Consider the following 16,522-nt stretch of genomic DNA (forward strand, 5'->3'; position numbering starts at 1 on the left):
GCTGTTTTGCACGGTGTGTAAAAACGGATGGTATTGGATCAATTGTGTATATGTGATTATTCAAGGTATACGCTTTCGTGTGCACGCACAATACCTTGAATAAAACATTGTTGTGTACTTAAAGGTGCCACTGGACTGGAATTTTGTTCTGTAAACAGGACTTTCCTTTCTCCATGAACGGTCTGGCTGGCTGCGCTGCCTGGCGCACCCGACGGACTGGAGAGGGACTTGCGGACGCCTCTCTGCTCCGGCCCCTCCCGTTCACCCGGCTACATCCCCCTCCCCTTTTCCCTCTCCACCTCCTCATTGGCTCCGGTCCCTCCACTTTTTTTGCAATGGGTAGCCGGACTACTCCGCCCTCCCCCTTTCCCTGCTGCTTCATTGGCTGTTTATAACTCGGGCCCTGCAACAGTTCCCTTTCCATGGTTTCCTATTGGCCGAGAAGGACCCTCCCAGGAAGTTTTAAAAAAAGGAAAGAGAGAAAAAAGTTTCTTTCTAGGCGAATAGAAGAGACTGGAACTGCGAAGAGGGAGAAAGGAGGCGAGAAGGGGGAATGGATCGCTGGGCTGCCGCTGATTTCAGTTCTGGCTGTTTGTGAAAGCGCACGGGGGAGAGTCCTTTTTTTAGCCGTTCCATCTAATTCACAACATGACGGTGAGCTTTTGAATACTCTTCCGCGGGGCGACGTTGCTTTCTCCAACTGTAGTCCTGCCTTCCTCATAAGGGCTTAGAGGGCGTGTACAGGTAGTGAAAACCGTGTCCCAGGCAGCCGGACCCTCGGTTGTAAGATTCGGGTTGCCCCTGGGGGTCCGGCGGAGCCTGTAAGCGTGGGAGGTCCAGCAAACTGCCGCGCTGCTTTTACCCAAGGTCCTGCTTGGGAAGGCGCCCGGGGCGGGTCTGGATTTGATCCCCCTGGCTGGCTTGGCGTGTTTCTTCTGGCCTAGTGTTTCCACAGTGTGATCGTACAGGGCTGGCATGGCTCTGGCGCGGCGGCGGCGGCGAGTTGGTATTGACATCCTTTTCCTCCATGGCATCTTTTTAGACCGCCTTCTGATGGGAGAGGCTGTTCCGGCTTTGGAGTAGAAACAGAGTTCTGAATCGGGCGCCCGATGAAAGAACTCTGTATGAACTTGAAAGTCAGCGCATATCCGTCTCACCGAAATGTGAACGATCGCCACAGTACCTTCCTTTATATCGCTTTCCCGCTCCGTCCATACCTTCTTCTGTCGCCACCCCAGCCACTGGTTCTGCTGCGGGGCTGCACAAATGTTTCCGAGTCAGCGAGGGGGGGTTGTTGCCTCCGTCGGAGCGGTTTTCTGTCTTGGCCGTCAGAGGTGCTGAAGGAGCAAGCTTTTCCACTACTGCAGCTCTTCCTGGAGTCCCCCTTCCACCCCCTTTCGGCCTCCTGAGAGTGGGTGTGCTGGAATTATTCAGTGGACCCGCTCTCTGCCTTGGTTTTGGAGATGAATGCTGCGCTGATAGCAAATTTCCCAAAGCCCTGAGTTTTCTTTCTAATATGATCATTGTAATAGGTGAAAAGAATCCAAAGGTTTACTGGCATCATGGCCTCTGGGTTTGTCCCTCTGCAACAGTTTGAAAAGTTCTGTCTCGCTATCTCATGGCTTTTTACAGACAAGAACAAATTCCACTAGAGGTTAGGCATGTTTAGTCTGTCGCAACAAAACTGAAAGGCTTTGTCACTAAAACTAACAGTGTCGTTGCAGCGTGAAACTGTTATGGGCTGGAGCCCACTTCTGAGGACGAGGTTGAGTTTTGCCCAGCTACAGTCCTTCCTCCAGCCCCCCCCTTCCCCCTCTGGCTCCATGGGGAGTGGGTGTGCTATTAGATGAGAACAGCATGTCTGTAGTATGCAACAAAATCAAAAAGGGGTGTTGCTGTGTACAAATTATCTGAGATGAGGGCGGGGAGGATAATATCTCGTGTGCATTGTGGGGGGCAGTTTCTTGGGGGGGCTGCTGGTGGGAGGCTGGGGGTGGGGTGCTTTGAAAATGCAAGGTATAGTCTTCCTTTGGGCCATGTTAGCAGTTTCTTTCGACTGTGGAGTGGTTCTGCCCAGTGTGTACAAGCCAGCAGCTCTGTAATGTGGCCTGCCAGGTGTGCATAAAGGCCCCTCCCCATCTTTTTTTGCAGTCTGCACAAGAAGCCAAAGAGGAGGTTTGGGAGCTGTGGGCAGATCATAGCCTGCTTGGTCACATGGACGAAAAGGCAAAAATGAATGGAGCTCTTGATGGCTGTAGTCCCTGTAATAGTAGAAATTTGAAGGAAGATGTTACTTCTGTCTGGGCCAGGAGAGTTGCCTGGTGTAATGTAGAGCATGTGTTGGCTGCATTAACTGTGACAGGAAGAGCTAGTTGCACAGAGCCTCCAAATGATGCACAGCCATGCTAGGGGAATGCGAGTGACCCTGAGCTCTTTCAGGCGCTCTGGTCCAGTGCTTCCTAACAGCCTCACAACATCCTGCAGCCCTTCCTATCCTTCCTGGAGACACCACTCCTTTTCCTCTTTTCCCCTGGAACTCAGACCAAGTTTGATTGCTAATTGAGATGAAGAGGAAGAAGCGTGACATGTGAAATCTCTTGTCTCTCAGAGGTGGGATTGTATTGAGTCCTTTCTTTGTTACAGCAGTGGCATGAATTAGGTCTGCCCCCTTCCTCTCTGTGTTTGTGTTTTGCATTTTCTTTGCTTTTGTTGGGTGGTGCTGGTGGATGACTTTGGCTGACAGCCAAACCCTTGCCTGAGAGCACAGAAAGGGAGCTGTTTAATCTCTAGGAGTGTTGGATTCCATCTCATCAGATACGGAAGACTGGAGTAGGTGATGACTCTCTCTCTCTTTCTGCCTGCACAGTTGCACTATTAAAATTCTTCCAGTTGCTCTTCCATGTTCAGAAAAGCAGTCAGAAAGCTGGACTTTCCCTTTACATATGCTCTACATTTCTAGGTAGAGAGAAAGGGAGACTGTATTTCATGACTGTGTTCCCTTGAACAAAGGTTGTTTGGCCTTAGGTTCTTAAATTGAGACTCAGTGTGGCACAGTGGTTATTATGTTGTTGGACGGGGCAGACCTGGGGTCAAAATCCCCACTCAACTATGAAGCTAACTGGGCAACCTTGGGTCAGTTATATAGGCCTCAGCTACCTAATGAAGTTATTGTGAGGATAAAGTGGAGGGGACAGCTATGCGCACCATCCGTAGCTCCGTGTCAGGACGATCAGAAGAGCCTGCTAGGTCAGGTCAGTGGTCCATGTAGTCCAGCACGCTGTTTCACACATTGGCCAGCCAGTTGCCCTGGAGTGCCAAATGAACAGGGTCCTGACCCACCAGTCAAAGAACTTTATCTGGTAGGCACACGAGATATGTCCTTTTTGGTGGCAACCTCACAGTTATGGAACAACCTCTCCAGGGACGGGTACCTGGCCCACTCACTTTTTATGTTCAAAAGTCAGTTGAAGACAGTTTTATTTAGGAATGCATTTGACTAATTTACTTTTTCATTATTGACAGTCTTAGTTGGGCTTTTAAATTGTGGTCTTTTAGGGTTTTTTTTTTAAAAAATGTTATTTATAGTATAAGCTGCCTTATATTACGCAAGGTAGAAAGGTAGCAAATAAATACTGAGGCCAAGGTATTCAGAGGTTGACTGCTTCTGTAAATGGAGACTTCCTTCAGTCACCATAGCTAGTAGCCATTGTTGGACCTCTCCTTCATGAGTCTGTCTAACCCTCTTTTAAAGCTGTCTGTGCTCATGGCTGTCGCTACCTCCACTGGCGGTGAATTCCATCGTTTAATCACTCATTGAGTAAAGAGGTGTTTTCTTTTGTTTGTCTTGAACCTTGTTCCCAACAATTGCATTGGGTGCCCCCGGGTTTTAGTATTACGGGAGAAAGTCCCTGTATGCACTTTCTCCAGTGCATAATTTTATAAACCCCTATCAGGTCTCCTCTTGGAAAGTCCTTGGAATGAAAAGACCCAGAGTCTCCAGCTGTTCCTCATACATAGGAAAGGTACCTCAATGCCCTAATCATCTTGGTTGCCCTCCTTTGTATCTTTTTTCCAACTCTGCAATATCCCTTTGAGATAGAGCAACCAGAACTGCATGTAGTATTCCAAATGAGGCCACACAATACCTTTATACAATGGCATTACAATATTGGCTGTTTTATTTTCCATCTCTTTCCTAATAATACCTAACATGGAGTTTGACCTTTTTCACTGCTGCTACTCACTGGGTTAGCATTTGCATTGGGCTTTTCACTACAGCCCCAAGATCTCTTTCAGTCTGTCAGTTCAGACTCCATCAGCATATGTTCCAGTGTGCATGACCATACCCACAATGAACCTCATTTGCCACAGTGTTGTCCACTCACCCAATTTAGAGCGATCCTCCTCTAGCTCTTCACAATTTTCCTTGGTGTTCACCAACCGGAGTAATTTGGTATTGTCTGCAAACTTGGCTACTACACCTGTTCAACCCCCAATTCCAAATCATTTATGAAGTAACTAAATGGCACCAATCCCAATAGTGATGCTTCTGGGACCCCAGTGCACTCTTCTCTCCACTGCCTCAGCTCTTCAGGTATTCCTGCTGTCTACTTCCTGCCATCAACCAACTTTTAATCCATTACAGAACCCATCCTCTTGTCCCATGACTGCTAAGCATAATCAAGAGCCTTTGGTGATGTACCTTGTCAGAAGCCTTTTGGAAATCCAAGTATATGATGTCTACTGAATCATGCTTATCCACAGGCTTCTTAACCTGCTCAGTGAATGAAGGTTGGTGAGGCAGGACTTCCCTTTGCAGGAGACATGCTAATACAGCCTCCAAGCGATGCACGATCATCTGGAGGGCAAGGTAGAAATGTTATAGATCTGGGCTGATCATGAGGGCATGCCTCCTACACTGAACATCTTCTCTGTGTATCCAAAACCACATTTTAGTGTCTTCCCCAAAAGAGGTAAGCACTCAGTACCTGGTAACCTGTGATGATGCACATACTTGTCCTGAAATGCATACCCATCATTGCAATTTCTTCCCATGAAGAGTCTTACCATATCCCTGCTACTGAGCCTACTCTCTGCTTTCTGTACAGGTGTTAAATACTTCTTAAACTAGAGTAAACTGTGAATATGGATCACATCACACAGATGATTTGAATATTCACACAGGTCACTAGATTACAGAATCAAGGAACTCTTTGATTTTCAGTTCGGAAAAAGACCGGCTACTTTGTGCTCTTTTACACTGAAAATGTTAATTCATTTAAGAAACAGCAAATGGTTGTTCCTTGTAAAAATGGAAGTGACATGCACTTTTCTGCAGGCTTGGGGAGATTTGTTCCTGCCTGCTTTCAAGACCAGGAGAAAGATTGTTTAATTGCCATTCAGGAGTAGTACTACTGCTCTGCCGTGTCTTTAGTAGGACTGAGGGTTGGAATGAACATGATACTTCCCATGTGAGCTTACAGTTCCTAGGTTTGCTTTATCAGATGAGAAGGCTGAAGGGGTAGGATGGGAGAGGTAACTGAGGAAGAGGCAAGCAGCAACCTATCAGCCAGCTGCTTACCTTATGGCCATTCTCCACGGTATCCAGGAGATGCATACTGTTGCCAAGATGCAGGGTTAGGGCTGCACTGCATTCTGCAGCCAAAGATGCTCATTCCTGGCTGTATGGGGCAGTGCCTTTCTTCTGTGTCCAAGTCCAAGTAAATTTAAATGTGAGAAATAGTTTTATTATCAAACCCAAATGTGTGCTACTTTAAATAGACGAAATGTTCCGTATATAACTTCTGGTACGATTTAACACAGGCAGCACTCCTGGTATGGGCTTTCATGTTATCATACAGAAATAAATGGAAGTTGTAATGAAAAAAAGGTCAGACAGTAAACATTGTTATGATGTAATTAGGGAGGATTTTTAAGTTATTTATTTACTTCATTTGTAGGTTGTGTTTCTTACTGGGCTGGGTTACAAATAAAACAATGCAGGAAGAACAGTATAATGCATACAACCAACATTGGTTTGCATTACTCCCTAGTAGCAGTGACTTGATGTAGTCAAACTTCATAATATTGAACCTTTCAACATTGTGTGCACTATAGCTGCAAGCTTACGCATGCTTTGGAGTAATCTACATTGGGCTTTTTGAGATCTGCCTTCAACTAAACGTGCATAGAAGAAGGCTGTGAATATCCATAGATATCTGTAGAGAGATTTGCTACTCTGAATGCATGTATTTTATTGAGTCCTATCTCAGTAAATAATATGGCCTTTGGAATGGGAACAACTTTCTTTCTCTAACCAAAGCTGGTGTCTGAAAGCGCTATAGCTTTTTCTGCACTGTCACTTGGAGTTTCATGGATTTCAGAAAATGGAAGCTTTGTATGAAGTGAAACCAGCAGTTTGCTTGCATGTTAGCTTGAATATGCACATGTGCAGTTGACTTTTCCATCATTAAAATCTAAGGATGGTGCTGGTTTAATAATCCAGACAAATCTTGAATCTAATGGGTTTCTTAATTTCTTAATTTATTATTTTACAGCAGTGTGAATTGTTGGTGTAAAAATAGCACTTTAAAATACAGCCTGAAAAATATATTTGGCTCATCCTGACAAAAGAAAAAAAATTACAGCTGAAAAATTCCATAAGGATTTCCAAGTTTTCTGCTAAAACAAATGGTGGCAATGATGGGGAAGGGTGGGGACTGTGTACCCTCTCCTCCATGCCACCTCTCCTGCCTTCATGTATCTACTGTGTGCTATAATGCATAGAGGTTAATTTTTTGAGGTAAACTCTGTCCTGTGTGTTCACTGCTAGTTTTTAAAAGTCCTACTTTTAGAATTTTCCTAGTAATCAAGAAGTCTTGATCTAGGAGTATATCAAATTTCAGCTTTCTAGGTAGGTCTGAAGCAACTATTTTGTGCTATGTTTCATTTCCCTATCCCATCCCCCTTGAAGATGTACAAAACTTTGTTTTCAGAAAGCATTAGAACTTGGGGTTACTTGGATTAAGTATACCAAATTTCATTTGTACGAGTTATTCTCTGAAGATTGCTAGAAAGGTTTTTCCCCCTGAAGCCAGACTCTCTAAGTTCAGAAATGTTGCCGTATACCAATTTGTGTTACTCACTCAGGTCACATTAAAGGCCAGTTTAAATTAGGAGTTGGAAAAATTGAGGCTTTTTAAACAAGTGGAGGAATATCTTTCTTCCTGCTACCCTTCATATAACTGCTCTGGGGTTTGTTGTACCTGTGCTCCTTGAATGGCCCCTCATCAAAGCCAACCTGTGTGTGTGTGAAAATTCCTCCCATATATTTGTATAGCTCATTTCACTTGCTTGTTTTCCGCTGTTTCGTCCCTCTCTGACATAGTTTGGTTTTTGACACTGATTTGATTTCCTCAGGTGGTTCTTGATCATGGCCTTGAAGCATAGAGATGGCCTTGACAACCCTTGAGAGGTTTGGGGGTGAGGGTTGACAGTTTTGGAAGAGGGCAGTTGTATAGGCTTGAGGTTGGGGGATAACAGAGAATCCCATATCCAAAGACAACGTGGGAGTGACCAAAATCTTGAGCAAGATAATGTTGTCCTTTAAGGCAGTTTGTGCTTTGATTATGCTGGTCGAACGTGACAACTAAAGAATTAAAGTGGTAAGGGTTAAAACCTAGGAACAGTATGTTGTGCTTGGTTTCTCTTTGTAATCAATCCTGCTGCCTTCTTGCCTCATCTCTGTCTGTCCCGTAAGCTTTTTAATAAAGTACATATTTGTTTTTCCATAAGCTGGATGCGAAATACTGTTTGTTTTGAGGGGGAAGGATGTACAACTGAGAGGAGCTAGCCAGTGGTGCAATGGAATTTGTGAATCCTAAATGTTTTTCACTGGGAGGAGCATTCTCACACCCTGATACATTTAATGGGGGCTTCTTTTGTGCCAGTTTCTGGGGCATGGAAAGAAGTGGGCCATTCGTGGCACTGAGGAACCTATTGTAGATACCAAGGAGCTTTAAAGGATTATTGTAGTTTGGCTGGAAGCAGTTTACTTCTGCTGAGATGGCAAAGCAGTTTGTCTCATGATGCTATCAGTACCTTTTAAGAGTAACTTTTTTGGGTCATACTACTTCACTTGTCAGCTACTTCATTATGAATGGTAGCTCCTTTCAAAGATCCAGTCAGTCACCACTGTTATTGATCATGTATATAGCATTGTATTTTGCAGAGTCTTTCAATAATACTGGTATTCACCGTCAGAACAGTCCTGTGAAGTAGGTCATTATTTCCGGGTGGGGTGGGGGTAGGCACTGAATCTTGTGCAAGGCTGGAAAATGAGGTCATAAGTAATGGTGGAGGCTTGAGCTTTGGATCTTCGGTATCATGTGCAACTCTTCAGTTCTTGCATATATCCTGTTTGAACTCTTGGGTGACAGGGAGAATTCCTGTGCTTGTTTGAGCTTTTGCTCACTGAAGATTTGCTGATTCAACAATTCTTGATTTGCTTTTGAAAGCTCTATCCTCTTTCCAATGTATGGAGAGTAAGGGATTGCTTTAAACTACTTGCATTTTGATTCTCACACCAGCCCTGCAAAGTAGGCATTAAAAGTTTGTATTCCACCTTTCCAAGGTGGGTTTCAAATATTTTAAACAATAGCAGTATCTTGTGTAATATGGAAAACATTATTGTATAAAAACAGCAGCCAGGTAAAAATCATACCAAGATAAAAGGAATTTTTTAAAAAAAGAACCAGCAGTTCCAGAGACAATAAAACCAGTGCTGATTTGCAGGTAGTGTTAGCAGTGGTTATAGAAGGAAGGTGTGCTCAAAGAGCTTTTTTCAATACACAGTGAGAGGCCAAAAGTATGGGGCCAGTCTGACTTTTCTTGGGTGAGCATTCCAGAATCATAATGCTGTTCCCGAGAACTCCCATCCCCATGTAGTCACCATATTTCTCTCAGTTGCACTAATACTGTTGTGCTCCAAATACAAAGTACTGTTGTCCTGTGTCCCTTGGCCAATATTCAGGACTCTGTGGCTTTCTTTCCTCCCTTGTTTCCCAGCTTCGTCCATGCTTCTTCTGCTCTGCCTCTGAAGAAATGTTCCAGAACCAGATAACTCTTGTAGGTCAAGTGTGTGAATGTATAGCCCACCATAGTTGGCTCACTTCCCTAGGGTGTAAGGTATCTGTCCTCCCATCAGGAGGTTATGCTGAATAAAAGGGAGGTATAGTTACACTTACGGAGCAGTAGGCTTAGAGTAATAATGCTCGCTCTCCTTGTTCCTCCTCTACCCTTTGTGCCATCCCAAGCAATTCCTTTCCTTCTTTGGTGTTTACATTCTTTGCATACTTGCCGACTATTATCATGTCCCCCTGTAGTTCTGATTTTGCCAGGCTAAGCACATTCAGTTCTTGTTAATCTCATCTTGCAATGCAGCCCCTCCAGTTCTCCCACTGGCATTGTGTGTGTGTGTGTGTGTGTGTGTGTGTGTGTGTGTGTGTGTTGGGGGGTTGTTTTTCTGTGTCAAACAGCATGGTGCCCTAAGATGAAATGCAATACTTGGTGTTTAAACTGGAGTTGAGTTGTCTATCCTTTAAAATTCATGAAATGTTAAGATCAAAATGGCTTTTCTTCTGACCCTTAGCTACCAGTTAGTAAATCACAGACCTTATGTTTTGCAACACCTCCTTTTTCTAAGTTCATGCACAAAATCGCTTTGGGAGCACAGCTTCAATTGTAGCTTCCCCTGCATTCACTATGTTCTGTATTTTGGATGGTGGTGCCTGAAGTAATAGGGCATCTCCTGCTTCAGCTGAACTACCAGTTTGCATAAATTGCAGAAAGCACCGGTCTCGGGCGCTACGGCTTTGTTCTTGCTGAGTGGAGCAGAAAGCCACACTTCTTCAAGGCTAATGACTAGATGGCATGGCTACTCATTCTTTCCCCAAGTTTGGGTGCAGGCTGCTGACAGGCACAGGGCAACTTCAGCCCACTGTGTGCCTTTAAGGTGCCTGAGGGAGGGAGGCAAAGTACCAAAGAACCACTGGAAAATTGATGCTGTCCTATTATCCTGTCCTTGACACCTGGTTGTTATTCTGGAGGAGGATTCCTCTGTATGTCCACAGGCAATGTAATGACTCCTGTGGACTGTCCTACCAGACTGTATTAAGTCATCCTATATTGCTTTGAAGGATGTTGCTCTAGTTTGACGTCTTTCTCACAGCTCTGGCCTTGTTTATGAACACAGTCACAGCCAGATAATTGGCCTATCCAGGTTGGTATCGTCTACTCAGATTAACAGTGGCTTTCCAGGTAGCGGTGGTAACTCTGGGTTGGAAAATTATGGAGATTTGGGGGCAGAATCTCGGGAGGGACCTCAGTGGGGCACAATGTCATACAGTCCACCCTCCAAAGCAGCCATTTTCTCCAGGGGATTTGACCTCTGTAGTCTGGAGATAAATTGTAATTGTGGATGATCAGGCCCCACCTGGAGGTCAGTCACCCTATTTCCAGGGTCTTAGATCAGTCTCTCACAGCATGTTCTACTTTATCCTTTTAACTGAAAGTACAAGAAATTGTACCTGGAAGGAACCTTCCTTAAGCCAAACAGATGCACTACTGCTGAACAACAACCCCTCACATTGTTGGGTTTCAGGAGGGCCCTTAATACTGTTTTTTCCCCTGCACTTCCCTTGTGTTTCTACAGGAATTCTTCCTACAGATTTTGTAACCACTTTGAAGCAGTGTTCCAGCATCTTTTAGTATCTCTCCTGCACAGAGATAAGAAAATAAACCCATTTTAAAGTCTTATATTTTCCCCCTCCAGCTGTGTATGGTGTTGTATGGAAGACCAAATCCTCATCATATGCCTCTTGCTGTTCTTCATAATACAGTGTCCCTTCCAAACATGTAACTTTATGCTTAGTCTTTCCACTCAGGAAAAAAAGTACTATGCTTCTTATTAGATATATTTCCTCATCATCATCACTTTGATATTTATCATGACTTTTCTCCCATGGTATCTTGCCTCTAATCTTCATGGCATCCTAGTTTATTTGGATTTTAAATGCCATGGAAACAGTACAACATTTTGTCTGCGAGATACAAATATATTACACATGCCACATTCCTTTGGCCCCTTCTGAAATCTGGGTGTAACTGGCTAGAGTTATCCGTCACACTCTCTTGCTGTTTGTTGCTCATACTTCCATGGCCTTCTATGTACCTAGAGATTTTCTTGATAACTCCTCCAGACTTTTTCTGGGAAGTGGACGCTAGAGGCTTCTAGAAAACAGGAATGGAAAACAGTAAGATGCTTGCTTGGTCAGTGATGCTCGGGCACTTCTGATGTGCTAAACACGTTTTGCTTAAACACAAACTGCTTAGGCAATTCTAAAACACTCTTTCATTCCTGTAAATGTAATAAAACCAATCAGAAGCTGTTTAGAGATGTTCCAAATTTGGTAGCTTGCTCATGGAGCACTCTAATTTCATTAGCTTAATTTAGAATCACTAAGAGAATTGTGGGGTTTAAACGGTGATCATGGGGATGCATCCTTAGTCGTGTCTCTAGTTAGTTGTAGACAGCTATCCCTGTTCATCCATTCCTATTATGGATGGTGTGTGGGAACCCACTATCTTGTTATATACTGACTACCTTTTAAAAGTTATTCCGAGTAGAGGCATTGGACCCCTAAATTAAGATCTGACAATGTTTCTTCAGGCCTGATTTAAGAGATTATGACACTTATGGGTCCTTTGCCTTCCAACAAATATTCAGCATTACCTGCTATACAGCTAACATTTAGATGGTGTAAATGTCCTATTTAGCCCAGTCGTCAGGATGTACTCCTTGGCTTCTGCTTGCTTTGAATTCTTATCTTGGCTGAGGCCTTTGATTTAATTTGACCATTTGCTTTCTGATAGTAAGTTTGTAACATACAATTTCTATTTGTAAATCTCTGTTTGGGGGCTGCGGTGGCTCAGAGGTTAAGATGCTGAGCTGCAGACGGGAAGGTCTGTAGTTCAGCAGTTTAAGACCCTAGTGCCAGAGCTCCCGTCTCTGGCCCCAGCTCCTGCCAACCTAGAAGTTCGAAAGCAAGAAGTTGCAAGTAGATACCGCTTCGGTGGGAAGGTAACAGCGTTCCATGCACCTCGATATTTAGTCATGCCAGCCATATGACCGCTGAAACGTCTTCGGACAGTGCTGGCTCTTCGGCTTGGAAATGGAGATAAGCACTGCTCCCTAGAGTCGGATTTGACTGGCTTTCGAGCAAGGGAAACCTTTAATTAATTAATTCTATTTGTATCCCGCCCTTTACCTTTACCACTATTTGATGATTGAGAGTTGAGACAAAGATGGGGGGAGTCGTGTTCACAGCACAATTCTACATTTCAGGTCTGAATATCTGCTTAACCTGTTTTTGAGACAGCCACAATAGAGCAGACAAATACTGGGTTTACTGAGTAGTTTAGTGTCTTCTGAACCCTATGTCTGCGCAGGCAGATATTTCTATCACCATCTTAGTCCATTTCATGTACCTCAAGAATAGTGTGATCTATGAAATATATGCCACAACAGACAAATTACAGTCTCCCCCCCCCCCATCTTTTTCTTATAGGGTTTTCTTCTCAGTTTTAATGGCTGCTCATTTCTGCAACTCCCACCCCCCAATCTCTGCCTGTTTTGGGACCATGGGGTTTCATTGCCTCTGTAATGGAAGCCACAAGTGCTGGCGTAGATATGTTTGCATGGAGGGGGAGAGTTGGTGTTTGAAAAAGGAGAGAAAGTGAGGGAAAACAAACAGAGTGGACAGCCTTTCTGCATGATCCTGTTGACTTATCTTCCCATTTCCCCCCTCCCCCCCTTCTCCCAACGTTTGGCAGCGCTGGAGGTGAGGAGAGAGGAAGCCTGGGTCACCTAGCTCTAGTTTCCATGTGGGTTTTCTTTTCCCCCCTTCCTGTTGACATCCAGTCCCTGCAATCGGATACCCCAACCAAGTAGCTCTGCAATAGGCTGGGACTTGCAGCTGTAACAACAGGTGGCCCTTCCCTTTATCCAATCAGGTTGTAACGTTTGGGGCGGGCCAGGACTTCTGCTCTGCTGTCTGCCGTAACCTTGGGTGTAACCCAAGAGCTGAGCCCTAGGAGATGAAAGGAAGGGAAAGTTTCACATAGCTGGGCTGCGTGGGAGCTGGGTTTACGGAACTACCTGGCACCTGGCAGGTGCTTTTTTGGAAGCTCAGGGGGGAGACTGAAGACTCATCCAGCCGTGGAGACGCTCCCACTGCTATCCTGTTCGTGACTGGAATATGTGGCATCTGACCCCGTTAGAGAGATTTCTCATGATTGGACATCTTGATACCGACGGCTCTCCGGTACAGACAGGGTTTTGCTTGTATCGTTCTGTTTCTCTCCCATAGTGTTAAGTGAAGAATTGTAGTGGAGGGGGAGAGGCATTGAGGATTGGGGCAGCACTGATCTAGTATAACTCCAACATGCAAGCCAATTCTTCCCCTAAATTATCTCTTTAGACGTTTCCGGGTAATTGGTTCTTCTAGAAAGTAATGCTGCTTCTCTACTACAGTGCAGTAGGAGGTGAACTTCCTTCCGGACTGTAGCATCGCCAGGAATTTTAAGACTTCGTTTACAGACCGTCATTCATAACTGCATGCCCAGTCCATATGAGACGCTGGGGGTTTTTTTTAGCTACAAGTGTATCTTTGCTGTTCTTCTGGGAATGGAGCTGACCGTGAGAAGCTTCTGCCAATGACAGGGAGGGAAGTCAAAGTGTAGGAAAAGAAGGAAACCAATCCTGGGATGGGGAGCAGAGGCGGCATTGCTGTTGCTGTAAGAAGTATAGAGCAGCACTGAGACACAGAAAGACAAGAAGGTGGCAAATTTGTACATAGAAGGAGTGGAGACAATGGAGTTGAAAGCGTGCACACACGTTATTGCTTATGAAGGGAAGCGAATAGAAAATACTGTTTCTGGTCCTTTTTGTTCCTTACTTTCTCCATGTCACGTATAATGTCTGTATGTATTTCATCACTTTCTGGGGGTTTTTTTTTTTTGCCTTCTCTGATGGCTGGAAGGTAGAACATTCAGCCATGCCTTACTTGTAGAAAGACATCCCTATTGCTTCACCACGTCAGCTGTTCTGTGGTTTCCAGTTCTGAACTAGGAGGCAAAACTGGTTGGGGTGCAGCAGTCGAGTGAACGTGTGTGGCATTGCCCCTTTGGGTGATTTAGCATGGCATCCACCCCATTCATGTTGACACACAAGTGCTGTGCCGGGGTGGGTGGGGGAGCCAAGATGTGTGTGACTAGTGGAGCTGCTTGCTTTTTAAAGAGGATTGCTTTCAGTCCCATAGCTGTGAGCAAGTAATTTTAATACATTTGCTTATCTCTGCATGGACACGAAACTTAACACCTGTTTTGCCTGTTCCTTGTCGTTGAAGTTGAGTGTTGACAAATACACCTTTTAAGAAGTGCAATGGCTAGCATTGGGTTAGCATATTTGTTTTTTTTAAATGCTGGGGAGAACAAGGGAGGTGAATCTTCAATTCAGTGCCGCCAAGTTGTGCCAGTCTTAACTGAGACTGCCCAGTTGTTCTTGCTCTCTTGCAGAATATTTCTTAGCCTCTCTAATGAACATGTAACGTAAATTTGTCCTCTCAAGTCACTTGTCCCTGGCTTTTTGCTTACAGAAAGAACTGTCTGTCGAGTGAATGTGTGTGGCATTGCCCCTTTGGGTGATTTAGCATGGCATCTCCATCCCATTCATGTTGACACACAAGTGCTGTGTGCGGGGTGGGTGGGGGAGCCAAGATGTGTGTGACTAGTGGAGCTGCTTGCTTTTTAAAGACGATTGCTTTCAGTCCCATAGCTGTGAGCAAACCAGGAACCTCTCGAGATCACTGTTACAAATACTTGATGCAAAACATGAGTCTAGAGAGGGGGTTAGAAATCTGAATGTATGCCTGTGTTTAAATCTCTCTTCTGGTACAGATTTACCAAGTAGCCTTGAACAGATCTCTTACCTCTCTCAACACCATCTATAGAACAGGGATAGGGTTGCTGACAGTCCTCAGTGCAACAGACTGTGTGTGGAGGAGCGTATTAAAGGACATGCACAAAATGGAATACTGGAGTGGAGCAACCACTGGTTCCCAAAGTGGGCAATACTGCCCCCTGGGGGGTGCTGGAACGATCCGGGTGGGCTTGGAATGATCCAGATGCAGATCCACAAACTGCATCGTCCATAAGAACATAAGAGACGCCAATGTTGGATCAGGCCAAAGGCCCATCCAGTTCAACACTCTGTCACACAGTGGCCAAAAATACCAGGTGCCATCAGGAGGACCACCAGTGGGGCCAGGACGTTAGAAGCCCTCCTATTGTTGACCCCCCCCCCCGCAAAGCACCAAGAAGACAGAGCATCACTTGCCCCAGAGCCCCTATCTATACCTTGTGGCTAATAGCCACTGATGGACCTCTGCTCCATATGCTTATCTAATTCCCTTTTGAAGCCGTCCATGCTTGTAGCCGCCACCACTTCCTGTGGCAGTGAATTCCATGTGTTAATCACTCTTTGGGTGAAGAAGTACTTCCTTCTATCCGTTCTAACCCGACCGCTCAGCAATTTCATGGAGTGCCCACAAGTTTTTGTATTCTGAGAAAGGGAGAAAAGTACCTCTTTCTCTACCTGCTCTATCCCATGCATAATCTTATAAACCTCAATCATGTCACCCCTCAGTCGTCGTTTCTCCAAGCTGAAGAGCCCTAAGCGCTTTAACCTTTCCTCATAGGGAAAGTGTTCCAACCCTTTTATCATTCGAGTTGCCCTTTTCTGCACTTTTTCCAAAGCTATAATATCCTTTTTAAGGTGTGGTGACCAGAACTGCACACAGTATTCCAAATGAGGTCTCACCATTGATTTATATAGGGGCATTATGATATTGGCTGATCTGTTTTCAATACCCTTCCTAATAATCCCCAGCATAGCATTGGCCTTCTTTATTGCAGTCACACACTGTCTCAACATTTTCAGTGAGTTATCCACTACAACTCCAAGATCTCTCTCTTGATCAGTCTCTGCCAGTTCAGACCCCATCAATGTGTATTTATATTTAGGATTTTTGGCTCCAATGTGCATCACCTTGCACTTGGCCACATTGAACCCCATTTGCCATGTTGACGCCCACTCGCCCATCCTTGACAGATCCCCTTGGAGTGCCTCACAATCCTCACTGGTTTTCACCACCCTGAAAACTTCGTATCATCCGCAAATTTAGCCACTTCACTGCTTACTCCCAACTCCAAATCATTAATGAACAAGTTAAAAACCAGTGGACCAAGTACTGATCCCTGCAGTACCCCACTGCTTACCACCCTCCACTGAGAAAATTGCCCATTTATACTGTCTGTTTTCTATTAATTAGCTAGTTTTTGATCCATAAAAGGACTTGTCCTTTTATCCCATGATTTTTGAGCTTACTTAGAGGCCTTTACTTTT

At 44.7% G+C, this 16,522-nt stretch overlaps 1 protein-coding gene across 2 annotated transcripts in view; it reads left to right on the plus strand.

Moving 5' to 3' along the window:
* Nucleotides 1-521: 521 nt before the first annotated feature.
* Nucleotides 522-16,522, plus strand: part of TRIOBP (TRIO and F-actin binding protein) — a 42,580-nt gene continuing 26,579 nt past the window's right edge. The window contains exon 1 of one of the 2 annotated variants that reach the window (XM_015405974.1): nucleotides 522-654. In XM_015405974.1, the coding sequence (XP_015261460.1) occupies nucleotides 649-654 (6 nt within the window). In that variant the 5' untranslated portion in view covers nucleotides 522-648. Of the gene's footprint in view, nucleotides 655-13,141; nucleotides 13,383-16,522 lie in introns of those variants that run through there. The other variant, XM_015405973.1, reaches the window with a different exon arrangement.

This window comes from Gekko japonicus, unplaced genomic scaffold (genome assembly GCF_001447785.1).
Source record: "Gekko japonicus isolate JY-2015 unplaced genomic scaffold, Gekko_japonicus_V1.1 scaffold385, whole genome shotgun sequence".
NCBI classification, from domain to species: Eukaryota; Metazoa; Chordata; class Lepidosauria; order Squamata; family Gekkonidae; genus Gekko; species Gekko japonicus.